Here is a 25,164-nt window from a genome sequence, read left to right as displayed (position 1 = left end):
GCTGTAAGGCTATTAGAATGTTGATGCTCTGGGCTTCTACCTGCCATTAGAAGCCCAGAGCAGTCCATTGAAATCAATGTTGAAATATAGCTTAATAGCCTGCCGTAGTAGCCTATACCAGACATTAAAGGCCCGCTCCAGTGTTAAACATTCCACCACTAGAGGACAGAATGTTCTAATAAATAAAACAAAGGCCTCATGAAACCCGAGGGGATTTGGGAGGCCTTTGTTCACAGCAACACCTGGTAACGACAACACTGGAATGCTGGAGCTGTGTATTAAATAAATAGTATATTTATTGTGAGTGTGGGGAGAGGCGAAGCCTCGAGTTGCTTGTGTTTCTCATCTTTGCATTCCCTGCAGGGCAGCCCTGAGACCCACACCCTGTTAAAATGATTAAACTTTTTAGTCTGTTACGTCCCTACTCTTGTGGGTCAGGATTTTGTTCATGTCTGTACACAAACCGGGCACAAGTAGCTGTCAAGACATTAATAATTAGGAGGTTAAGGGGCAGTACAAAAGAAAAGAGCCCTGTCAGTCTTGGGAAGAATTTGTGGATGCCTTATTGTACTCAAGCTAGGACTGGGGAAGAGTAATAGTGTAACATATCGTGCAAGAGCAAACTTTCAGTAATTGTTTTCCAGAGCTGCACCTGATGGACATAGGCATCAGTCCTCCAAGTTCCCCTGCACTGCCTCCAAGCTGCTTTAGTTTGCCTTTAATGGTGCACAAATTACCGGATCCTGTCTCCCACAACCACCAGGTGGGAGTCAGAATAGAGTACTTTGTTCCACAGTGGCTATCCATCACTACCTACTAACCATAGCACTCTTAAAAATATAACACATTTAGACTGTTGCTGATCGCCCAAAGAGGTTAGAATGGCCTGAAATGCGTTTGTAGTTTTTTTTAAAGGTACATTGAGATTTTAAACATTCTTCTTAAATTCTCTGCTAAAAAATAGGCAAGATCGCCACTATGTGATAAGCTGTCCTAAATAAGTGCCAATGTTAAGAAGTAACACTCTAGAGAACCGGCACAAATTAAACTCTGCTTGAAAGGTGCTGACATACAATAAAATACCCCTTCAGTGAAAGCTTAAACTTCAAGCTTTGAATGTTTTAGAAGCCATTATAGCATGAAGATAATATATACAGTACATTGCAGGCTTTAAATATTGAACACATTTTACATTAAAAATACTTCACCTTTTTCTGTATGAATGTACATTATTAAACTTGGATAACCTCTTCATTTGGTCAATTCTTTAAATTAGAAGAAAGCTTGTCCATGCAAGTTAAAAGTAATACTTTACTTTGACTGCATTGTAGGATTATAAATAAGTATTTTGTGTCTTGTTTTAAGTCTTAAGCATCTGCTTTGTTGAACAGCTGTACTTCTATATCCTCGTCAAATAGTAGTACAGCGTGTTTCATTGCCATGTGATGTTTCTTAAATCTAGTGTTTCAGTGATTGTATATGATTTTTTTTTAACGAATGGCGTTCCCAGGATATCAGATCCACCCTGGTAAATGCATATCATCTCGTAAAAAATTCCTGCCGTCTCTTGTTAGCCCCAGATGTCATATTCCCTACGTTTCTTTTAGGGGGACAACCCAAGTCATCTCCCTTTCTAGCCTCTTGGTTTGCTTCCCTATCTAAACTACCTCCTCCCCTTCACGGCCAATTTTCTATTTTCCTCTATTAATCACTTTTTATTTATCCAGGTTTGTTCCACAACTTGTTTTTCAACTGTATTTTTTACCACTCTCCTCTACTCCCCCTTTGCAAAATAACCTACCCCGCTACCTCTGGCCCTACGGATACCCTAATGTTTCTATCCCTTGTCCTTTTCATTGTTCTTCTGTCCCTACTTATGCACCATATATTATACTCTTATGCCCTGACACCTACTCTAGCAACTCAACTTTTGCCTTCTACCAATTGCTTCTGCTCCCTTGTACCTCTGCCCATAACGATACCATTAGTGCTTCAGCAATTGAACATGTTTAATCTCAAACTTCCCTGTTTTCATCTTCGTGCCCCCGCGCCTATTCTTGGTGCTTGATTTTATTGAATTTCTAAATATTTTTCTTTTCCCCTCCTTTTGGAAATTCAGTGAAATGGAGCTTCATCAGCCAGTGGTAGCTGGTTTGATGTTATTCATTTTAGATTTTGTCAGAAACACGTTAAAGCAGTTTCAGTTTGAAATGAGCATTTCATACTGTCTGTCTGGTTCATTTATTTAATGTGCCGTCGACCATTGGCTACAAAGCAGATTTTATTCAAGTGAGTGAGAGACAGGGCATAGTGAACTCCCCACTTTAGCAGCTTAAGAGGAGGTTGCCTCTGGGTCCAGTGGCCTGGTGAACAGGGCCCCACTTAAACAAGACTTAAACTTAAAGTCAGAGAACGATATGACAAATGAACCCGGGTGCCTGCTGTGGGCAAATAAACATAGTGAATGAAACACACAAATATTAATGATGACAAAGTACTCCTGAGGGAGGAAAGTCCGCAAGTAGAAACTATGCATGACAGAAAAAAAGATGGGTAGATGCAAAGAAATTGACTTTCTGTAAACCATTTTGCTCCAGAGAGATGAGTGTAACCTGGGGTTAGATTATCATACTACTGCACATCTGGGGCAACCACAGAATTACAGTAAGCGCCTTTGTGATACGGGTCTGGTGGTGGCTAGGCAAGATATTATCAAATTATGAAGATGTACATTGCCTTCCAGTCTACAGAACTGGTGCATTAGTATGTGTTGGTGTATGGCTGCTGAAAGGGATATTTATAAGAGCATGGGATGTCAAGGCAAATTTACGAAAAAAGGGGTAAATTAAATGAGTCACATGGCCTAAACTGTACAGTAGACCTTGTGGTGATGCATGAGACAAACCTTACAAACGGCACCTGATTTTCTCACCGGGGGAAGGAAAAACAAGGGTTAAGTTTGGAATTAAGGTCTGGAAAGGTAACAAAGCAGGTAACAAGCTTGTTCTATCAGATTCTGTGAAGAAAATAAAATCCAAGTGAGTTATTACTTAAAGCACTCTCAAGACTATCATAGGAAGGGTCCCTGGGGCCTGGTATCATGCCGAACCCCTGGAACCTAGATTTCCAGACTTATCAGGATCCCACCAAACGCCACTTTCTCAGGGAGCCCCCAGTGCTGAATGACTGGCAGCTTGTAGGACAGATGACTGAGTTGCTAAATGGAATGCACTGAAGGTAGCAGAGTACCATAGTAATAATTCAGTGCTTGATCATACCTGATGAAGAGCCTCACAATAAGCCCAAAGTGGGAAACACATACTCTGTTATGTGACGTTGATAACGCGTCCCTTTATGATAATTTATTACACATCAGGACTCGTTTCAGGCCAATGAATCTTTTGACCCAGTTGAGAGACACCTTAGGACGAGATAGCTAATCAATACGTCAATCAATACATCTATGTCATCAATATTTATCACAACAATATATTTTACTTTAGTCAAAGTCATTAATCAATTCAAGACTACTACCATGACCTTGCAGTCATGAATAACCATACCAGTTTAGTAGAATTTTATGAGCTTTATTCTCTATTGATTACAATTCTAAAAGCAGATGCGTTAATCTCAAAACCAAGAAACATAATAGTATAGACACAATATGACAACTTTGATAAGATTTCATTAAGGCGAGAATCACAAACATCAGGACATAACACGGAGTGAACATAGATCAGTTTAGCAAAGTGTCAATAATGCGTCAGTTCAACAAAGCATAGTTTCGGTCGTTTGTCTATTTGCGTCAGTTTCGTGAACACCTGTCCTAACCACTGATTAGCATTAGCATGTTGGGCTTCATGCAAAACGATTTAGAACTCCAGTTTAGAAAACCTCTAACTATGGTCTCTGTCAAAAGTAAGCAGTTGGTACCTAGAAAGGAAAAGCAAACGGACATGTCACAAATGCATTGTCATAATTACCCTCCAAGGTTTAGGTCAGCACACAGGTTCAGTCTTCGTCTTCAGGACATCAGTCAAATCGCCATCAGTCAGAACTCAGCTCCGGGGCAAAAAGGGGGCACTTCCCTCATAAGGAGGTAAAGTGTAAAATGGGCAATCTAAGGACGAGGATGGTTCTAAGCAAACCAGTAAGTCACCAAACAGAGTGACAAAGTTTCTGGATAAAATCAATAGCATTCCCTAACCCACCCAAATGGCTCCCCTGTGTCATGGGTTTTTATCCCTTTTTCGTTGTACATTCCCCTAAAATTCTATTGGACATCTGCTATACCCCACTATCTTTAACCTATCACAAAACACATTAAGTCATTTATCTTTCACCCCATATTATTTTACAAGTCTCTCATTGGTTCTCCTGTTCGATGTCTTCAGAGGTGGCACATCCGGTATGATTTCATCTTTCTGTAATTCTTTGCACATCTTTTGGTCAGTAGCTCCATTGTCTTCACCTGTTTGAATGACCTTGTACATGACATTAATCTACACTGTTGCATTTCGTTCACCCTACAAGCAATGAAGAATGCATGAGAACGGATCTAGCATGGTTACATTCGGCTTCTAGTTTGAAGAAAACAAGAGGTCATGTCCTTTTGCGAGTCAGCACACTGCAGGATAGGAAAAATACATTTAATATGAGAGCCAAGCAGCTAAGCTTCGGCTCATGCTAACTTAAGGCCTACAAGGATTTCAGCACTAATTCAATAACACAATGATTAAAATTTAGTATAGAACCTATTCAATATAAAATGTTATAAACATTTGAATCATCATTATTAGTCCATGTATACATTGGCGGCCACTCCCCGTGGTCACATTTCAAGTGCGCGTTTAAGCAAAATCACTACATCTGTTTCTATACGGCATTATCACACATTAATTCATAAACATTATATGTTAATATAGATTATATAAGCTATGCTCTCTCAACGTTTTAGGTCAGTAAATCACCACTCAGGAAGGCTTCCACATGTTGCACATAGAGCTGGCAGTTTTAGTCCCTCAATCAGGCGGAATAAGAAACACTGAAAAACTGCCTAGTACGACCAAGTGAATTACAAGCAGTAGACTTTTTTATACACCTCTCATTATCAATGATAGTGTTTGTTGGTATTGGAAAACGGCAGGGTCAAGGAGACCATGTTGTAAATGGTTTTCACTCTTCATTACTATGAGGTTCTTTGTGTTTAGAGAAGCAGAAAGCCCCACCCCTCCAGACCTCTGTTCAAACCGACAGTGTGATGTCAAATGTAGCCTAATTTAGGCAACAAGATAGAAAGGTTGAGCTGTGTTTACTGGAGTTAAAATGTCCAACATGGCATTTCAAGGCATTTGCTTTAAAAGGCAAGCCAATTTGTGAGAAGAGATTGTGAGTGCCAGGGAAGCAGTCAGCTTGTGAACAGGATCTGCTAACGTGCCCACATAGAACCACATCAGGGACTAGATTGTTAATGACACATGGTGACAGGGAATATAGGGAAGCGTAGTTTTCGATTACCTAGCAATTGACATTCCTGCACCCCACTGAGCCCAGAGCGTGAGTAAGAAATATCAAGAGCTGCAATCAAACAACTTAGAAATAACCATTTAACAATTTCATTTGTATATGAGTCAATAATGAGTTTAGTTTATTGTTATAGGATTCATGTAATTTGTTAAAACTTTATTAGGCATAACATAATTCAATAAGGTTAAAGAACATAGCATGTAGTGTGTTCGGTATAATTTAATCCCTATTCTAAACAAACCTAAGACTAGGTTAGAATCTAAATGGAACCCATAAAGAGTCCTTGCCACGTATTTGAAGGCATGCAATTATTCAGAGAACTTCACATAAAGAGATATTTGCAAGTTTCTATAAAATCTGTTAGCTAAAGTCGAAGCAGAAGTAAAATAGATCTCCGAGTAAATCTGAGATGCAACCGCAAAAGTCTGTCAGAATGTGTTAGTCAGAGTGCTTTCTCTTGAAATACAGGTTTCTCTGTCTATTCTGAAAACACACTTGTATAACATTGTATACTGCAGCAAATTATGAAACTTGGGTAGATAATCTTCTGCTCTGTTCAGTAAGAGCCCGATGTCTTCATAAAAACAGGACAGCTTCTGTCGACTTTGCAAGTTTCAACAAAGAACGTTCTAAACACACAATACATTTACATATTATCTAAAGAGCATGACACAATCCGGTTTCTTCTCACCATTTGGTGTCTATAAAGCAGAAAACAAGTCAAGGTAAGTATGATGCAACTTAAAATGTTCTCACTTCCACTACCATTTCCCACAGTGCCTATTATAAAGAAACAGTTTTAAGATTCATCTAACCTTTGTAGTAATTCTTCTCAAGTTAAAGGGTTAGGAAGCAGTGTTTTAACACTATTCTCTATTCGTTTTACTTTTTACCATAGGATATTTGCGTCTTGAAAAGTTATACTTATGACTGTGACACAAGTCAAAACTAACAAAGAGAAAAGGAATAAAGAAGAGAATGAAATAAGAATTTCTACTTGTCAGCAGTTCAAATAAAGTGCACATTCTCTATGCAGACTTTGAGTGCAAAACCACATTTAAAGCAGTGTTTAGTTGAGGCCAATAAATCATTCACTTGCAGGTCAATAATAATATATTTTTGATCCGTAAACATGCTAGTGCACATATGCACAAAGAGCAATATTAAAAGAAGTAAAAGATGGACATGATACCTGAAAGGGATTCCCCCAAGCCACTAGAATTCAAACATATCTAATGCAAAGAGAGCAGTTAAACAAGTTTATCACAGTGCAGCTGAAGAAAATTAAAGATTCTTAAAGGAATTCTTTTATCACTTTTGGCACAGTGGAAGCACTGATGGAGCAGAAGTATAGACTTAATAAAAATTGGTCCCAGCATTATTTTAAGTGCACCAGCATGTTAACACAACACACTGGTTATCTCTAGTAAACACTCATACTGACGCTCTGAGCAGCATATTGGCATGGTTGAGAACTCAGTTTGTTGTGCAAGAATTGAATGAAAATGTGAAAGAAATTGGAATGAGTAGCACCTAGGCAACACATAGTGCACAATAAACTGAGCTTCTGTGATTCAGTAATTTACATTTCTGAGCATGTGGAGGTGAGTTAGTTGCAGTTCACAGAGAGAAGAGCTGCTTGCATCTGTCATGGGAACGCTTGTTGGTATGCCTTGAGCAAACATTTTTCATAAACCTTTCATAATTTACACCCAATCAAACTTTTTCATAGAGCAGTAAGCTGAAGAGCTTGATTATTTAGTTATTTTCCTAATGAATGTATTTATGGAACTACTTTTTTTCAGCAGGAACTGACAGATACCTCAATGGAGTGCAACTGCAACACTGAACATTGCTATGCTAACTGTTCATCCTCCACATGTGCTTACCCACCACTTTATACTGACTGTCTGGAATGTCAGACAGAATCAGTCATATGAGTCCCATTAAAACATGTATCTGTCTTTAAGTTTGTACCCTGTATCTCCACATCCTACTTCTATCATACCTTTGTCTATACATTCTCACTCAAATGTGTGCTCTAACAATCACCACCTACTAGTCATTCCCAGACTTCCAAGCATCCGTCCTACAGTGGTGTGAAAAAGAAAGTACACCCTGCTATGATTCTGTGGGTTTACATATTGATACATATGACCATATTGATGCCTCACCAATGCATCCCATTAGATAAATATATCTTCATGCAACAAATAACACAAGTTTCAGTTGTTCATCTTTTATTAAACAAAAAAAATCTGCATTCAGTAGCCTTGTATGAAAACATGCTCTCCATGATTCAAGCAGTCTTTAGTAGCAATAACTGAAAGTATATTTTTTCCTGTAAGAGTTTAAGTCCCTCCTATCAACTGGAATAATTTCTGTCCCACTCCTCTTTACCAACCTGCTTCAGCTTTTCGGTGTTCGATTGCATTTGTTTAAACACAGATCTGTTTGTCTAATCAATGCATATGTGTGTTTTTGACCTGAATGTTGACTTGACCATGCCAAAATTTTGATTTTCTGTTCGTCATTCAACCCTTCATTGACTAGTGTCATACCCCCTTTCAGAGTGCCAAGGGGCAAATAAGAGCTACTGGGTCCAACTGTGGAGATTGAGGCCTTTTACTCCTGACTTCCTAGGGCATACCCTACTGTGGTAACTGGGTGAAGTACTGCCTCATCAACACTTGACTCTCAGTAGCAGCGTGAGTTGAGCAGTCCAAGGCTCTTTTGGGGGTGGTGAGGAAAGTTGTGAGTTATTCATAGGCTCAAGAATTAAAGTACAGAGAGCAGTGGTTATAAGATGATTGTTCAGCCATAAACTCACAATTTTCTTTTTTTAAAATATGTATAATGTGATAGCAAAAGCATAGAATCAAAACACTAAGTAATTCCCACAGACTCTTAAGGTCAGCGTGCTAGGGCCGTGCCAGGCGAAATCTCAGATTCCCTCTGTCTCATCTTTTTGGGGTGGTATTCCTCATTTCCCATTCTATGGTGAAGGTGATTCCAAGATGCTCACGCTAGTCTCCAAGCAAAAAAGTCTGTCTCCCCTTAAGAGTCAATGTCAGCAGCATTGAGGTTCTAAGTTCATGCGAGTATCCAGCAGTCTCAGTGGCCTGGAACAGTCTTACCCAATCTGAAGGCAGCTTGCACTCCAAGTGGGAACTGGGGGTACTCCCTCCCGACCTCCGGTCTCCTGAGGGTCTCACAATCTCTCAATGGGCTTTACCGGATGACGCCTCTGCCTCCTCAGTCCTCCAACTCCCCGCGTCTGTGTTGGGTGCCCTCATCTGGCTGCTGCATTGATTGGTAAGTGTTTCTCCTCCCTTCCTTAGCACAACAAACTAAGACCTGCAGCCCTTACTCAGTGGTTGCCCCCCCTACCCCCTCCTTCCCTCATTACACATGGGGTTGCAGAGCTCATCCACACATTAACAGCAGCATTGTGTTCAGTGACCTCCATTCCTGTTGACAGTAAGGGTCATCGACCTTGGCACCTAAACACACAACTTTGGCAAGATCGAGCAGGCAGCACACTCCTTCAGCAGTTCTGACTGGACCAGACTTCTCACACTTTGCTCACCGGGAGCCATACCTTTTGATGCACTGGCCACCACGCCCGTGGGGTGAGCCATTCAACTGGTAGTGGTTTAATTCTGTCACCAACAGCTCTGCTGATGGAAGAGCTCGCTACTACTTCCTGCAGAGTCTGGACAAATTTAGTGCTGCTTTATAGTGCCTGCAGAGGAAACGCACCATTTTTATTCTGCAGTGCAAATAGCAGTGAGTCCCACACTATTACATGTGGAGGTTTCTTGATCTTACCCCACATAGAATTCAGAGAATTCCCCCTCTGCCTTGCCCATTAAATCATTTCCACCAACCACTCCCCCAAACTGGGAATTTTGCTTTATTAGGTTGATGGGAGTACACCCCTCTCAAATTAGTAAGTCAAAATCCTGCAAAAGTACATGGTCGGTTTTCATTAAATGGTATAATCATGAACTTTAACATATTCCCAATTTACATTCCGGGATGTTGCTTTGGAATTCTGTAAGGAAAATCCTCTTTTTGCATGTTTACCCCCACATTTTTGGACTGATGTTGCTGGTTTTTTCGACCCTGAGAAAGTATTGAGGCCTGCTAACGCGACCTTAGTGCCAGTGTTTTAACCCAATACAAATTGCATGTTGAATTGGATACACCAAATTGGCAAGACTTGGCTTATTTATAAGTCACTAATATGTGGTAACCGGGGCATGTAAGACAGTGTCCACTCATGGCCGCAGCACTGTTTGTGCCACCTTTCGTGTGACAAGGTACAAAATGGCTCCCAGCCTGCCACTGCAAACTGGAAGGGCATTGTTTTCACTGCCAGTTCCACTTTGCAATTTAAACCAATGGCAAGGCCACCCTATCCCTTAATATCATATGTAAGTTGCCCTTAATGAAGGCCATGCTATGGCAGGGAGCATTATTTTTGTAAGTAGGACTTACGTTGTATGGTATGACATAGAAGCAGCACTTCCAAATTGTTGTTTTTCTGCATGTACAATTGGTAGCCCCATTAGCTAATGCAGAGTTACCGAGTGGCATCCCAGCCAGATAACTTTTGACTGGGACTACCAAACTACCAGACTACCAAACTAGGCCATGTGAAGTATCAGATTTATCTGACATTAAATGCGACCTGATGCCAAGGTCAAAATTAATGTCACTATTAAAGATAGGCAACTTTTAGAAAGTCTGTGATCTGTTCATCCAGTGGTCTCACAAAGGCATACATACACTGACAGCTTTCTGACTACCTGGGGAGATGTGTGAACAACTCCCAGGAACAAAGGCAGAGCCCCAGCAACCTTTCTGCTTGAATGGCCACTTGAGGGAGTTAGCCCAGAGACGTGCTTCAAAGGGGGAGCCGCCTTTGATGGGCTTCCCAGCCCAACACCCCTGAGCAGAATTGCTTTTGTTCCTGTAGACAGATTGGAGACAGAGACATCGAGGGGGAACTTGCTCCAAACTGGTTCCACCATGGGTGTGTTGTCTTCAGTTAGCCACACCTCTGGGTGGGCTGCCTTACTCCTCATGACCGAGGAAGGGTTGTGCATCCTACAGGGGGGCAAGAATGTGGTGTTCTGGGATAGCCAGAAGCCACACATCACAGGTAACTTCTTCACTAGTTAGGAGGGTACCCAGTAGCCCATTAGCTAGTGACCATGTGGTCTCTGAGGCCACTTTTCTGTGATAAATATGGCACCCCTGGCACGTTGTCCCTCAGTACTCACTGGACTCAGAAGAAGGATGAGAAGACCACTTTGCACCCGTTGGAAGCGCACAAAGAGAGGCTGTGACGCTGGAGTTACTGCACCTGCTGCACTTTGGTCTAGCGGAGTTTGGACCATGCTCTGCATGCCTGGTCAGGGAAAAGCTGATTCCCGGCCATAGGTCAGATGTTTTGCTGCTATTAGATGCCAAAAGGGGCCCCGGTGTCTGCTGGACCTGAGAGTGTTGGTTATGGCCAGATTTGTTACCCAAGAAGGGGCACCAGTCTCCACCAAAGATTTTCACCGTGACCGCTGTGTTGCAAAAGAGCAAGGTCTGCATTAGCAGCCCTTGGAAGCCTGCAAAGAGGACTTCATGGGACCCCAAGATCCATGGACAGAGTTGCCCCCACTCACCTGTGGACCGTGGACTCGACCAGACTGCACCCCGGTTGATCGCACATCATCAGGAGCATACTTGAGCCTCCTTCCCTCAGCATCAGGACCATTCTTTTGTTGTCTGTGGCGGTACACCCAAATCCTCACAAGTTCTTTGCTATCTCTAAAAGACTCTGATATTGGGATGATTTTGCTGGGACTTTCACTCCTGGGTAGATGAGCAATCACCTTGAACCATTTTGTGAATGAAAAGTTAATGTTTCTCACTGTGGAAAGATGGTCTTCATGTTAGAAATTGCTTTATAACCCTTACAAGACTGATGTGCAACAGCAACAAGTTCCCTGACGCTGTCCAAATAGGTTGTTAAACTGAGGCATGATGTAACACAAACCGAAACACTCCAGTTTAAATTGACATTGTTTTTGATTTTAAATACACATGATAACCAAGTAATCATGCGCTTGTTAAACAACATCCAATATTGATTGCCTTCAGTCAAATAGATGAAGTGAGAGTGCACTGAAATTTTCACAGGCTTCGTATGTTGGTTGAGTTATTGGTTTGATAAAAAATGACAGCGAAATTTGTGTGTTATCTCACCTGGCAATGTCCGTGTGATGGTCATGCAAGTGTGGTGATCCATCACTAATGATTACCAATGACGTGACCTATGTCCCTTTCATCCTTATATAAATATTTCCACCCAGAATTGCTGATGTTTGCTACGTATTGCCTGGTGGTTTCTTTGAACAGTATTCTTGTCCCTAAACAAATACAAATTTAAGCAAATTGTACGTTGGTGTGTATTCCATTCATTCATTGCAGTAGCTGATGAAATGAGCCGTTCTTTATTTCGGAATATTGCAGGACACAGACTTTCGTCTGTTTGAATTGTTCGTTCATATTCACATCTCTTCCACCCAGGTTCTTAGAAGTCAGTTGTAGATCTAAAACTCGAACTTGTATGTTTGTCTTTGTTTATGTTGCCATGGCAACACATACGCTGTATGGCTACCCGTGGATCTTGTTTTTATACCCTACTAATGCAGAATAAAATTGAGCAGTCTGGAAACAAAGGGTACTACTTTGCAGTAGATTTTTGTTATGAGAATATGTGCAGCAGCCACTTTCTGCACTTACAACGTAAAAGCGTGGGAGTAGTACTGAAACTAAATGTCTACAATTTCAAAAACCTGTCTTACAGAAATGTCTTAAAAGAATGTATGTAACGTTTATTTGTGATATTTATTGCTTCTGGATGCGTCATACGACAATCAGCAAATAACATGCGTTTTGATTTGTTTTAATGTGCATGTTTTATTCTAATAAAATGTGATTTGATGACACTGGTTTTCAACATTTTAAACACTAAAACCACACTTTTTTGTAAAAGTAAGCAACTCAGGCAGTAGCAGAGTAAGCAATAATGATGTTAAAATGTGGGGAATGCCTGCTTACTGGGTTGTGACTTTAGTCTATGCAAAACAAACAATATAGGGCACGAAGAATTCCTGAGTCAAGAGGTTCTCAGATAGCAACTGACAGACCTTGAACCTTCAATTTGTGCATCAATATTCTACATGGAAAAAACAGGAACATACCAATACTGGCATTAGGGACAATCCACACTCCTCTTTAATAAAAAAAAATAATAATAACAAGAAATCATTACTTCACAGTCTTTGAATCTTATCACTCTTCTTACTTTCCTCCTGTTTCACACATTCCTTTCTCGCCACGTATCCAGTACTGATCATCAACCCTTCACCTCCTTCCTTATGCCTTCTTTCTGCGCGTACAGTACTTTTAAATTCAAAATCGTTCCAGCTTCTTCCATTCTCGACAGTTTTATTTTAGCCATCCTTTTTGTTTAGGATTGACCATACTCAACACTTCCTCTCAATATTTCACTATCCACTTTTTTTATTCTCTCACCTACCATCATTGATATTATTATGTTATATTGCGTTATATCTGTCAACACTTCAAATAGCACTAGTCTTTCCATAAGGCCTGGAATCTGTCTAAACGCTTATGTACTCCGCATATAAACTGCTACTCAGTCACCTTCATCTGTCATCTCCTAATTCTAATAATCAATTTGTTTAAATTTCTTTAAATCCCCCCCGTTTCCAAAGACACACATTGTACCTCATTGTCTATTAGTATTAGTGAAGTAAATTATTCACTTTGAAAACGCTTCATCAACAATGTTTTGCGCTGTTGATGGTCACATTACCAACTGCTTCACATTATGGCACTTTAAGTAGTGATCTCGCAATAATAAACCTGTTTTGGATTTCCTGATGTACTCTAGTGTGTATTTATTTATTGAGCACAGATAAGCACTTAGACAAGAAATGAGATAAGTAGCAATGAACGATGGTATAATAGGATACAGACAAGACAAACCAATAACAATAGACATTGGACCTGGTATGTCTAAGCTGACCTTCTGCTACACTCCGTAGATAGTTTTTGCTTCTTGACTGTCAGAGTTCCCTCATCCACAACCGTATCACCCTCCATACTCTTGTGGATTTCTACTGTTATTCTTTGCACCTCAGTGTCAATTCCCAGTCAGCAAAAATCCTCCCATAACATGTTTTTAATGTTAGTAATGCCTAGATGTTTCCTGTAGGCTTCTTCAATTGGTCTACTGCTTACTACTTTCAGAGGTATCATCAAATCGGATCTAAATATAATCTTCTATCTCTTCTTTCCAACCACTACTTGCCGTCTTTATCTTTGCGTAATGCCCCACCTTTTCACTCTGTTGCAAAATATTTTCACATCTCAGTTTCTCATGTTATTGCTCCGGAACAATAGCAATGCTTCTATTACAGAAGCACGTGAAAGGTGGGCAAATGTAACTATTTTCATTTCCTTGCAAGTCTTATATGCACAAGGACGGATGACCTTGTAGCTCCAACCACAGCACGTTCCGCCTGCATTTATTAGAGAGCAGAAAGGTTTAAGTTCTCTGTTTTGTTAGCTCGATTAGTTTCAACTTACAGCTCTGAAAATAGTGTCTGAAAATATGGTGATCTCCTGGGCGCACACACACTGTCAGTACCATTTAGACTATTCGTTTTCTGTTACACGCACATGCACTAGAGTCAGTGCTATCATAAAGACTAAGAATCAGATGTGGCATGTATGTAGCATGAACATATTATGGAAATAAATAACCCTGCCACACACAACACCAGGCATTTCTCCACTCCACTCCGTCTCTATCTCTACTACTCCTTTAGTCATCGCATCCCAATAAACATCTTCCTTTCTCCTTCCATAAATATGTCCTGCATCGTCATTGTTACTTTCACTTATCCGTCTGGGCAGACAATCTGCTACTTTATTGTTGGATGCTGGTATTCATTTGGTTCAGAAGCTATTTTCTTGCATCTCGTATTGATGTTGGCCAGCTATCATATCACCCATTGACAATTTGTCTAATCCTTTTGCTTCACACACTTCTTTTATTGGTTTGTGGTCCAACTGTACAGTAAAAGTTGTACCCAGAGTAGGGTTTTAAATGTCTTCGTACTCATTACCGCATGAAGGCTTCTTTTTGTATTACACTGTACCTACTTTTCTGGTCCTGTTAGTTACCTTGACATAGATACCTCTTCCCCTCACTTTTACTTTCCCGATTTTGTATCTGAAATTGGCTGGCATCAGCAGTTCATTTCTTCATACTGGTGCTTTGCTAAAGTTCCTTTTTTTAGCTTTTCAAAATCTGACTCCCATTCTCCTACCATTGAAACATCGGCTCCATTTTCAAAATGTTACTCAGATTAACTGTTAATTGCAATACCTTTAATTATTTTGGAATATAATTTTTCCATTCCCAAAAACAACTGCAAGTGTTCTTTCTCTTTTGGTATTTGAGCTGTCACTGTTGCATATGCCATACTTTATATCAGCTTCTCCACTAAAATGTCTAATACTCTTCTCAATGATCATTAGGGTTTTGGGTTCCGTGTTCCGCAACTAGAATATTATCCTGAAATAATTCCATCCCTTTAAACAAGACATCACACTTTGAAAAAAGTGTGTTGCCTACACCAGACCAAATGCCATCCTACTGAATGTGGTTAGATCTTTAGAAGCAGGATATCATCTGATCCACTGATAGGTTAAAGGTAGTTCCAACGTGAATACTTTTCAATTACCCAGTACGCCTACTTCATCCCCAGTATTGAACACCACCACCACGTGGGCCCACTCTTCTTAAGTCAATGTGCATCTTGATGGCTTCTGTGAGTTTCCTCATGTTTATCACAGGAAAATCCACTTCAGGCGCCCATACTTTTTCCCTTCTTTTCGTAACTTCCCCAACTGTGCTTTGACTGCCTCCCTCAAACAGATTGGGTCAATCAGATTCTGTGCTATACTGCCTCACTCTTCCATTTTGCCTCTCGTTTAGCTGCTCGAGAGCACTCCTATGGGGACCTCAAGTTTAATTGACAAGCTTCCAATAGTGCTAACCAAATATTCCATTCAGTTTCCTTTTCACTCATACTTTCCGTACATGTATCATTCCAGTTAAACTCTATTTAGAAAAGACACATATGTTGATGGGAAAGCCTATACACCCTCCTGATTTGATTGTGGTGGTACCCAATTCTTCCTTCCGCTTGAAATGCTTGTCAAAACATTCTCTTGATTTTAGGGTTAATGTCGGCCCTGACTGCATCAACATACTTATTTCCATGCTCCTTCTCTACTCTGATTAAACCTCTCATTTATTATTTATTTACATAGTTTTATAGACCATGAACATTACCTGGAGGTGTAAGATCACTTCACAATAGAACTAGAAGATTAAAATAAAGCCTCATATATTACACCAGTCCTAAATATACCTTCCAAGATATGAAAAGGTACACGCTAGCAGAGTATCGAATAGTATTGAGGTAGAAAGGTGATCCACCTGGCAGATCTAGGTGGAAGGTTGCGTGCCAGAAGGCTGTGAGGAGACGAGCAATAAGCTGAATAAATGTTTGTCCTGTGAGGACTCGCAGTTCAGATGTAATGACTTGAGTACGTGGTGTGTAAGGCCAGAGCTAAGGAGTTCCACCCTCTGCTAGTGCTTCCTGAAAAGGATTTTGCCATAAGTTGTGTAATCAGTGCTACCACTGTCTGGCAGCAGCTATTGAGTATTGGTTTGAAGGGCCTTGTGAGTGATGCAGGCTGGTTTGTGTATAGCTTCTGCTTCAGTGGGACCCAGTGAAAACATGGTAATATTTTTTTGGCCCAAGAGGCAGAGCACAATTTGTTCAATGTTGTGATATACTTCTCGCTCATCATGTTTGCTTTCTGTTAGTAGAATGGTATCCTTCCAGTGTGTCACTTCCTTTGGTTAAATGCTTAAATAATGTAGGAATTCTTAAACCTTTAATTATTCCCTTCATCGTTCTCAGCCTCCGGAAAAATGGCAGATATCTTGTGTTTCGCAACCCAAACAATGCAGAAATAGTACGGCTTTCCCCAATGATACTAATATTGGGTACAGGGATCGCTGTTGGATAATGCAGGAGTCGTTTTCCACTGTCAGCCATCTAAGACGTGGTTCACCAGTCACAATTAGGAAATATGGAAGTGTCTGTATGTTCCATATTTTCGAAAGACACCTCTACAATACAGGCACACCAGTCACACAAACAATACCCAAAATTATACAGTGCCCATCCCTACCATAGTCGAGTTCACTGACACCCGAAATTACATCTAAGTCACCTACTGTTACCAAGTGTCTGCCCCATAGCAAGACTTTAATCACCAGTGCCAAGATTTAAAGATTTCCTTCACAGGATAGAGCACACAACATGAAAGGTTTATGCATATCGTAGTTGCTTAGTACCCTCTCCATACCCACGTTTTGCACTTATTGCATCCAAAATACACAATGTATATCACACTAAATTTTCAAACAAGAATTTTATTGAATATTGCACAACCAGGACTACCCCACGCAGCCAGTCTCACGGAGAAATGTAGCAAAATGAGTCATGAAATGTCCGGTAGCCAAAAGCTCTGCTAACACATAAACATTCAAAATGGAGTATAGCAGATCTATCACAAACTTTATGAATGGACACATTTATAGAAATTAAGTATTTATTTTGAGGATATCCAGGCCCTGTATGTATGCATGCTCCTTCAACCATGGGTTGAGAGGTTTACCTCGTTCTACCAAATATCTGACTCACTGGTGAAGCTTGATCTTCTCTGACATGCAGGAGAAGACCCGTGTAAGAACTGATTAGAAAACAGTGATATTTCTCTTCTGCTCTATGGGGAACCAGTGAAACAGATTTGGGTGGCTGTCATCAATCACTGTAGTCTACAAGTAACTTTCTATGCATTACTCTGCATCACATTGAAAAAGTTATGCTTTTAAGGGGCCCTGCTTGAGGACATTGGGGTGTAGGACTCCATCTTCCCTTAAGTGTATATGCGAGTGTGCCTGTGAGAGATTCAAGACTTCATCAAGTAACTAGTTTGCTGAGCACCAGACAGGGTGCACATTTAGAGCCTGTGAGGAAGCTAATCGTGTATCTCCTCCAGGAAAAAAGAACGATACCTGTGAAGGTAATAGTTTCATGTATGGCAAGGGGTAGGACTTTTGTCGGATTAGCTGGTCACAAGTACATGAGGGTGTATGAATGGGAATTTCTAGGCTTTATTACAGCTAGCAAAGGACTAGTTTCTTGAGAGAGCAAAGTGCCTCTTGTGGATGTGGCCTGCGGGCACTTCTGCCCTAACATGCCTGGGATGGGTAAAGGTCTTCTGACACCATCCACGGAGGGCCGGGATGTGATAGGCCATGGCCAAAAAGGGAGGACTGGTCCCGGGGGAATCCAAGGAGAAGATGGACAGTTAGTTGGCATCATTGATATGCCGGCAGGAAGATTCCCAGGTGCTCCCTGTGACATGAGACCTGCTTGTAACAGGTGCGAATATTAGAATTGACAGACTCAAACCTATACATAATTCCTTGGTAGGCAGTAACTGGATGAAGTGTAGCAAGTCACCAGTGAATGGCTGCCATTCCTGTGGGTGAGTAACTGGGCATTGGAGGTAATGTACATGCTTAAGGGTATTCGTACCCAGAGCACTGCGACACACACCTGCATTTCCGAGGTAGAATAATTGCTATACCATGGCACATTAGGTTGATTGAAGAGGGGTGTTAGGTGGAAGATTCTTCACACCTGCTTACATAACAAGTTGAGTGTCATTGTGTATACTGTTCACTGACCTGAGTCGGTATAGGGCATTAATGAAATATATCATCACTCTGAGAGGCTTGTGGTGGCCCTCCCTGAGAGGAAGCAGAGAGGTGTTTCCTCAGTGAGCTACTAGGCCGGTGAAATGCAGAGATGTAGCAGTGTGTGTTCCCAGAGTATGTTTACAACTTACTTTTGAAAGACAGAGAATAGTAATCTTCTTACACTCGACATAACACTTTTTGCAGCTGATCCCAAAAGCACTGTCTAGTTTATCCATAGAATTCTGTTTATATGCATCAAATATGAGGCAACAAGAGCTTCAATCCAGGCTTCATCTGCGACATTGCTCCTTGTGGTATCTGAGGGCCATTATTGGGCCTACATACCAATAACGTCTAGTGGGATCTCATCAGTTTGAGGAATGACAGCATTCTGGTTGCCAAGTATCCCTATTTCTGTCCTCAAACCTTCGAATCTTAGCCATTGTAATGCATCCACAGAACCATCTGATTCAGACAAGGAGTCTCTGCTCCGATTTTCCACTGATATGTATGAGCGAGGATTAAAAATAACATCTGTCCTCATCCTTCCTCAAAGGGCATTTTGAAGGCCGTCTCAGTTATAAAAAATAAATAATGCAACCTTTCATTTGAGGCCACCATTTACAAGGAAATCTGCAAATACTTAAGAAGTTGTGCGAGTGGGAAGCTTTTTCTTTAAATGTGTAGGGAGGTACAATCCACCTCTTCTCCCCTTTTCAGATTGGTAAAACTATCTTGCTTCTATCAAAATCTAGATTTGGGTCCCCATTACTCGAAGAATTTGTCACCCTTTAACAATTTCTCCATGGCAGTCCTACTCAGACTGAAGAAGCTTTCTATCGAGTGCACCACAGTAGTGACCGGTGTCCTTGTCCAAATTTGATAATTGGTACATGTTAGAAATGGGGTTTTTGGTTGGCAGTCAGGTTACCTCCTGTCCAAGCAAAAGCCCTCACTCTAGTCAGGGTAAGTCACACACTATCCAAGATTATCCTGTGCCCACCCTCTGGTAGCTTGGCACGAGCAGTCAGGCTTAACTTAGAAGGCAATGTGTAAAGTATTTGTGCAATAAATCATACAATACCACCATATAGCACCACAAAAACACACCACACAGTGTTTAGAAAAATATATAATATTTATCAGGATAATTGTAGGTCAAAACGAATAAAGTTGCAATGGAAAATTGTAGAAATATCACAGGGAAGTGATATAAAGTGTCTTAAGTCTTTAGAATGCAATACAGTGTCTTTCAAGCACAAAGTACCTGGTTTCTGGTGGAAAATCTCCTCAGAGGGCCACAGGAGAAGAGATGCGTGGAAAAAGGGGTGTGTGCGTCGATTTCTCCTCAGCACACACAGACTTGCGTCGGTCTTTTCCACGCGGGGAAGTCGGGCGTCGTTTTCCGGCGCGCAGACAGTCTCTTTTTGTGGATCGCGGGGATTACCAGATGTCCCGGGTCTGTGCGTGGATTCTCCTGCTTGTTTTCCGGCTGCGCGTCGTTCTGCGGGGCTGCGCGTCGAAGTTTCGATCTCACGGTAGGCGTCGCGTCGATTTCTCCTTGGAAGTCGGGCGGCGTTGTCCTTGCGAGGCCGTGCGTCGAAAGTTTGGTCTCACGGCAGGCGTCGCGTCGATTTCTCCTTGGAAGTCGGGCGGCGTTGTCCTTGCGAGGCCGTGCGTCAAAGTTTCGCACTCACGGTGGGCGTCGCGTCGATTTCTCCTGGAAAGTCGAGCGGCTTTGTCCTTGCGAGGTTGTGCGTCGAAGTCTCGATCGTCCCGAGGGCGTCGCGTCGATCAGCGTCGGTGTGCGGCGTTTTTCTCGCCGCGAAACAAGCTGTGCGTCTAAATTTTCGGCGCACGGAGCGTCCAAATGAAAGGAAGAAGTCTTTTTGGTCCTGAGACTTCAAGGAACAGGAGGCAAGCTCTATCCAAGCCCTTGGAGAGCACTTTCACAGCCAGACAAGAGTTCAGCAAGGCAGCAGGGCAACAGCAAGACAGCAGTCCTTTGTAGAAAGCAGACAGGTGAGTCCTTTGAGCAGCCAGGCAGTTCTTCTTGGCAGGATGTAGTTTCTGGTTCAGGTTTCTTCTCCAGCAAGTGTCTGATGAGGTAGGGCAGAGGCCCTGTTTTATACCCAAATGTGCCTTTGAAGTGGGGGAGACTTCAAAGAGTGGCTAAGAAGTGCACCAGGTCCCCTTTCAGTTCAATCCTGTCTGCCAGGGTCCCAGTAGGGGGTGTGGCAGTCCTTTGTGTGAGAGCAGGCCCTCCACCCTCCCAGCCCAGGAAGACCCATTCAAAATGCAGATGTATGCAAGTGAGGCTGAGTACCCTGTGTTTGGGGTGTGTCTGAGTGAATGCACAAGGAGCTGTCAACCAAGCCCAGCCAGACGGGGATTGTAAGGCACAGAAAGATTTAAGTGCAAAGAAAGGCTCACTTTCTAAAAGTGGCATTTCTAGAATAGTAATATTAAATCCGACTTCACCAGTCAGCAGGATTTTGTATTACCATTCTGGCCATACTAAATATGACCTTCCTGCTCCTTTCAGATCAGCAGCTGCCACTTCAACAGTGTATGAGGGCAGCCCCAATGTTAGCCTATGAAGGAAGCAGGCCCCACAGTAGTGTAAAAACGAATTTAGGAGTTTTACACTACCAGGACATATAACTACACAGGTATATGTCCTGCCTTTTATCTACACAGCACCCTGCTCTAGGGGTTACCTAGGGCACACATTAAGGGTGACTTATATGTAGAAAAAGGGGAGTTCTAGGCTTGGCAAGTACTTTTAAATGCCAAGTCGAGGTGGCAGTGAAACTGCACACACAGGCCTTGCAATGGCAGGCCTGAGACAAGGAAAAGGGGCTACTTAAGTGGGTGGCACAACCAGTGCTGCAGGCCCACTAGTAGCATTTAATTTACCAGCCTTATGCACATAAAGTGCACCTTACTAGGGACTTATAAGTAAATTAATAGTCCAATCAGGTATGATTCAAGGTTACCATGTTTTAAGGGAGAGAGCATATGCACTTTAGCACTGGTTAGCAGTGGTAAAGTGCGCAGAGTCTAAAAACCAGCAAAAATGAGGTCAGAAAAAGAGAAGGAGGAAGGCAAAAAGTTTGGGGATGACCCTGTCAAAAAGCCAGGTCCAACAGTACATCTATCAATATCTGCATTTACCACTAAAACACCTTTAGGCTTTATGGTCCCAAAGAGTGACCAGGTATATTGGCGGGTATAAGTACTATTGCCACCCATTTTCTTTCTCTAAGTCATGGATTAGAAAGGAAGGATTCTTGCAATTTGCCTCTTTTTCACAGCCCATTACCTCTTTTTCCTCAAAAGGCACCTTCCGGTCTATCAGAGATTCCCTCACTTGGTGCTGTCCTACAAATGTGCCATGTATGCTTATCTTGCTGCTACCATGTACGGATTTGCAAAGAGGAAATGGCCTCAAAAGAAAGCAACCATCTTGCAGTCCACTTAGGCCATATGTCTCCCTGGTGCATATTTTTCTGAGTGGTATGCAGACTCTGTTTGTAAAAGGCAGTATGTAATGCAAAATAAATTAATATTGTCAACCTAAACCGCGTCATAAGCTTAACTGAAGCAATCAGTCTGAATAGTGAATGGTGAAGTTTATAGACATATTTTATTGATCGTATAGCTTAAACTTTCATTTCTTCTGATATGATATTCCATTACTTAGTTTTCTTAGAAGTGACAAATTGTGTTTTGATCCAAGATGTGGAAGTTTAACCATTTCAATTTCTTGTTTTCTAGGTTTCACCAAATCTCAAACCAATGCAGCAGGTTGAGCACTAAATCTGGATCATGTAACATCACTTTTCAACAGTTCAACTGCACTTAAATTTTATATATTTTTAACCGCTTGATATAAAATACTAATTTTTCAAACAGTATCTCTTACAAACCAGGTTTTAACTTATTTTTTTGCAGCCTTCATAGCTTCATGGCAGTAACCGGAATTAGTGCATCAGCAATATTTCAAAAACAGTTCAATAAACATCTGGTTATGTAGTTCTGTACAAGTTGCCTCTTGTTTTTTTTTTAGATTATTGACGTGAGTAACAAACACTGATGTTTTTAATCTATCCTGAAGATATTTCTTTAATGCAATTTATAGGTATGCCTACTGATATACCTCCTATCCTTGCTATGGTATCCCCCCCCAAACGTTTTGCCTTCACTACTCGGGAAATTCGTTTTTGCTGGCTTTAGGACTTTGTGCATTTTACCACAGGTAACCAGTGCTAAAAAGCTTGTGTTGTCTTCTTAAAACATGGTAAAATTGGCCTACACCTAATTGGCAGATTAATTTAGTTGTGAATGGTACTATATGTATCTAGGGCTTGTAAGTTGAATGCTCCTAGTGAGCCTCAGTGCTGCCCATTAAAGTAGCCTTTTCAAACACATCTCAGGCCTTTAGTGCACTTTTAAAATGCCATTTTGACCTGGCAAATAAACATGTGGCCAGACCTAATTACCCCTTTTTAATACTTATGTCACCCCTAAGGTAGTCCCTGAAGACTCGTAGGGTAGGGTGCATTGTTTTTAAAAAAGTAGGAAATGTGTACTTAGTTTTACATGTCCTGGCAGTGAAAAACTCCTCAATTAGTTTTTCACTGTCTTGCCTATTGACCAACAGGAGGTTGCCTTATTACTTTTACTTATTACTTTTAGAAAGTTGGCATTGTCTTGTCCTAACTGTTGGTTCCTTCTGCCAGTGTCCTGTGTCACATGACTGTGAATGAGACTGCTGTTGGGGTTTGTCTGTTGCTTCCAAACAGTAACACAACGGATGTTTAGATGTGGACAGGATAGGCATTCTTGGCAGGATAACCGATAGGGGCTTTACTCAGCCCCACTTACATTCCAAAACGCTTTGCTCCTGCACACACAAAGCCTGCCCTGTGTTTTTACACCCCAGACAGTTTGAAGCCTTGATAGGGCAGGAACATTCCAGAACCAGATGTGGGGGCTAGGACAGGGAATACACACACATGCGTGCGTGAATGTACACACACATATCAGGTATACATGTTTGACCTCCGGAGCCACTCCTGGACCCGTAAAGATTACAGAAGTACTGCCCTGCTGTCAGAGGACTACCCTGTTGCTTGAGGACTGCCTTGTTGTCTCAGAAGGAAGACTGAAGCTGCTTACCTTCATACGAGGCTAACCCAAAGTGACTCCAAGGGTCAGTTGGCTACAGGGACCTAACAGGCTCCAGAGGCCTCCCTGCAACTGCCCATTTGACATGCTGCAACTGGCCCTCCTATTGACCTTTGCTTGCCGTAAGTCCTGATCCACAACATGGGCCTCCCAGTTCCTGGACCCTTGACTGGCCTCAGACTGTACTCCTCCCTGTCTAACTGTGGGTCCCATCAAATCAGACTCAGTGCAATGCAACTTAAGTCAGGACCTTGCATCACAGCCCCTCGCAGCTCCTGATCAATGGCTTCATCAGAACAAACGCAGCACTTTGCATTGCAGCCCTCACAGCTCTTGATTGGAGCAAACAGTTCACAACACAATTCCATGCAGGACTTGGCATCACAGTACCACACAGCTCCTAATCAGAACCAATGCCAAGCGATGCAAAGCCTCAAATCAAGGACATAAGGTACAACTGTCAGCAGGATTAACCTGGGCCTTGGATCTGGCCCGTGCTCCATCGCAGTCAGACTGATCTTGTAACTCTCCCTGGTCCAGGTGGACCAGATAACCACAATTTGCGATTTCTGCTCCTTGGTGCTATTTTCCCATAAAACTTCAAAATTCAATATCTCTGATTCCACTGATGGATGTTTGTCGTTCTGGTATCATTTTATTTAGTAAGTTACTCTATTTTTCTCAATTTGGATTTTTCTTGTGTTGTGTTTTCTTTTTATTACTATTTAAATGCTGCATAAATACTTTACACATTGTCTTCAAGTTAGGCCTGACTGCTTTGAACCCGGCTACCACAGGGTTAAACACAGGTTAACCTAGTCACTTTTGTGGTTCACCATGACAAGGTCTGTGGTGTTTGTCTGAGTGGAGCTGCCACCCCCTAAACCAGTAACTCAATATCTTACATCTACTATATTGAGACAAAAAGTGGTCTTTTATATATATAAAAAAAACTTAGTAATTCCTTGAAAAATGTCAGTTCAATGACTTCAGATTGTGATCCAAATAAAAAAAAAAATCCAAAAAAAAATCAATACAATTAGACTTTAGGTTAACCTCCAGTGCATTGACTATGAAATTAAATGAAATTGCACACTAATTCATAGATTTAATTCCTGATACAAATTTGTATGAGATCACCTAACAGTCATTGTCAAGAAGCAGGCCATGCTCTGCGCTCTGTCACTTGCATGCGAATGTTCCTGATTCCTTGCATATATGCAGCACAAGGATTTGGGTTCCCGCTAGTTACCATGGGGTGCCTTCAAATTAAGTTTTTCCAAGTAACTTGGAAGTTTTCCCGTAATGCAGTTAAGTAGATAACTAAAAGCTTTATTTTTCCTAGGATTTGTTTTTGGTTTATGTTGATAAAGTTTAACGACATCAACAGAATCCTCAAAGTTAAGTTTAGATCTCTCAATACTTCCTTGTTGATCCATTACTTGCTATGGTGGAAAGATCACTTTAGTGCTGCAGGCCTATAAATTATTAGAGTG

The 25,164-nt window shown here is 41.5% G+C and overlaps 1 protein-coding gene across 1 annotated transcript in view; it reads left to right on the top strand.

Annotated features, from left to right (window-relative positions):
- Positions 1-22,524, top strand: part of OXCT1 (3-oxoacid CoA-transferase 1) — a 448,860-nt gene extending 426,336 nt beyond the window's left edge. The window contains exon 17 of the mRNA XM_069221450.1: positions 22,256-22,524. Coding sequence (XP_069077551.1) covers positions 22,256-22,297 — 42 coding nt within the window. The 3' untranslated portion in view covers positions 22,298-22,524. The remainder of the gene's footprint in view (positions 1-22,255) is intronic.
- Positions 22,525-25,164: the final 2,640 nt, after the last annotated feature.

The sequence above is a fragment of the Pleurodeles waltl genome, chromosome 1_1 (assembly GCF_031143425.1).
Source record: "Pleurodeles waltl isolate 20211129_DDA chromosome 1_1, aPleWal1.hap1.20221129, whole genome shotgun sequence".
NCBI classification, from domain to species: domain Eukaryota; kingdom Metazoa; phylum Chordata; class Amphibia; order Caudata; family Salamandridae; genus Pleurodeles; species Pleurodeles waltl.
Note: the sequence above shows the minus strand (reverse complement) of the source record. Positions and strands in the feature narration are given on the sequence as shown.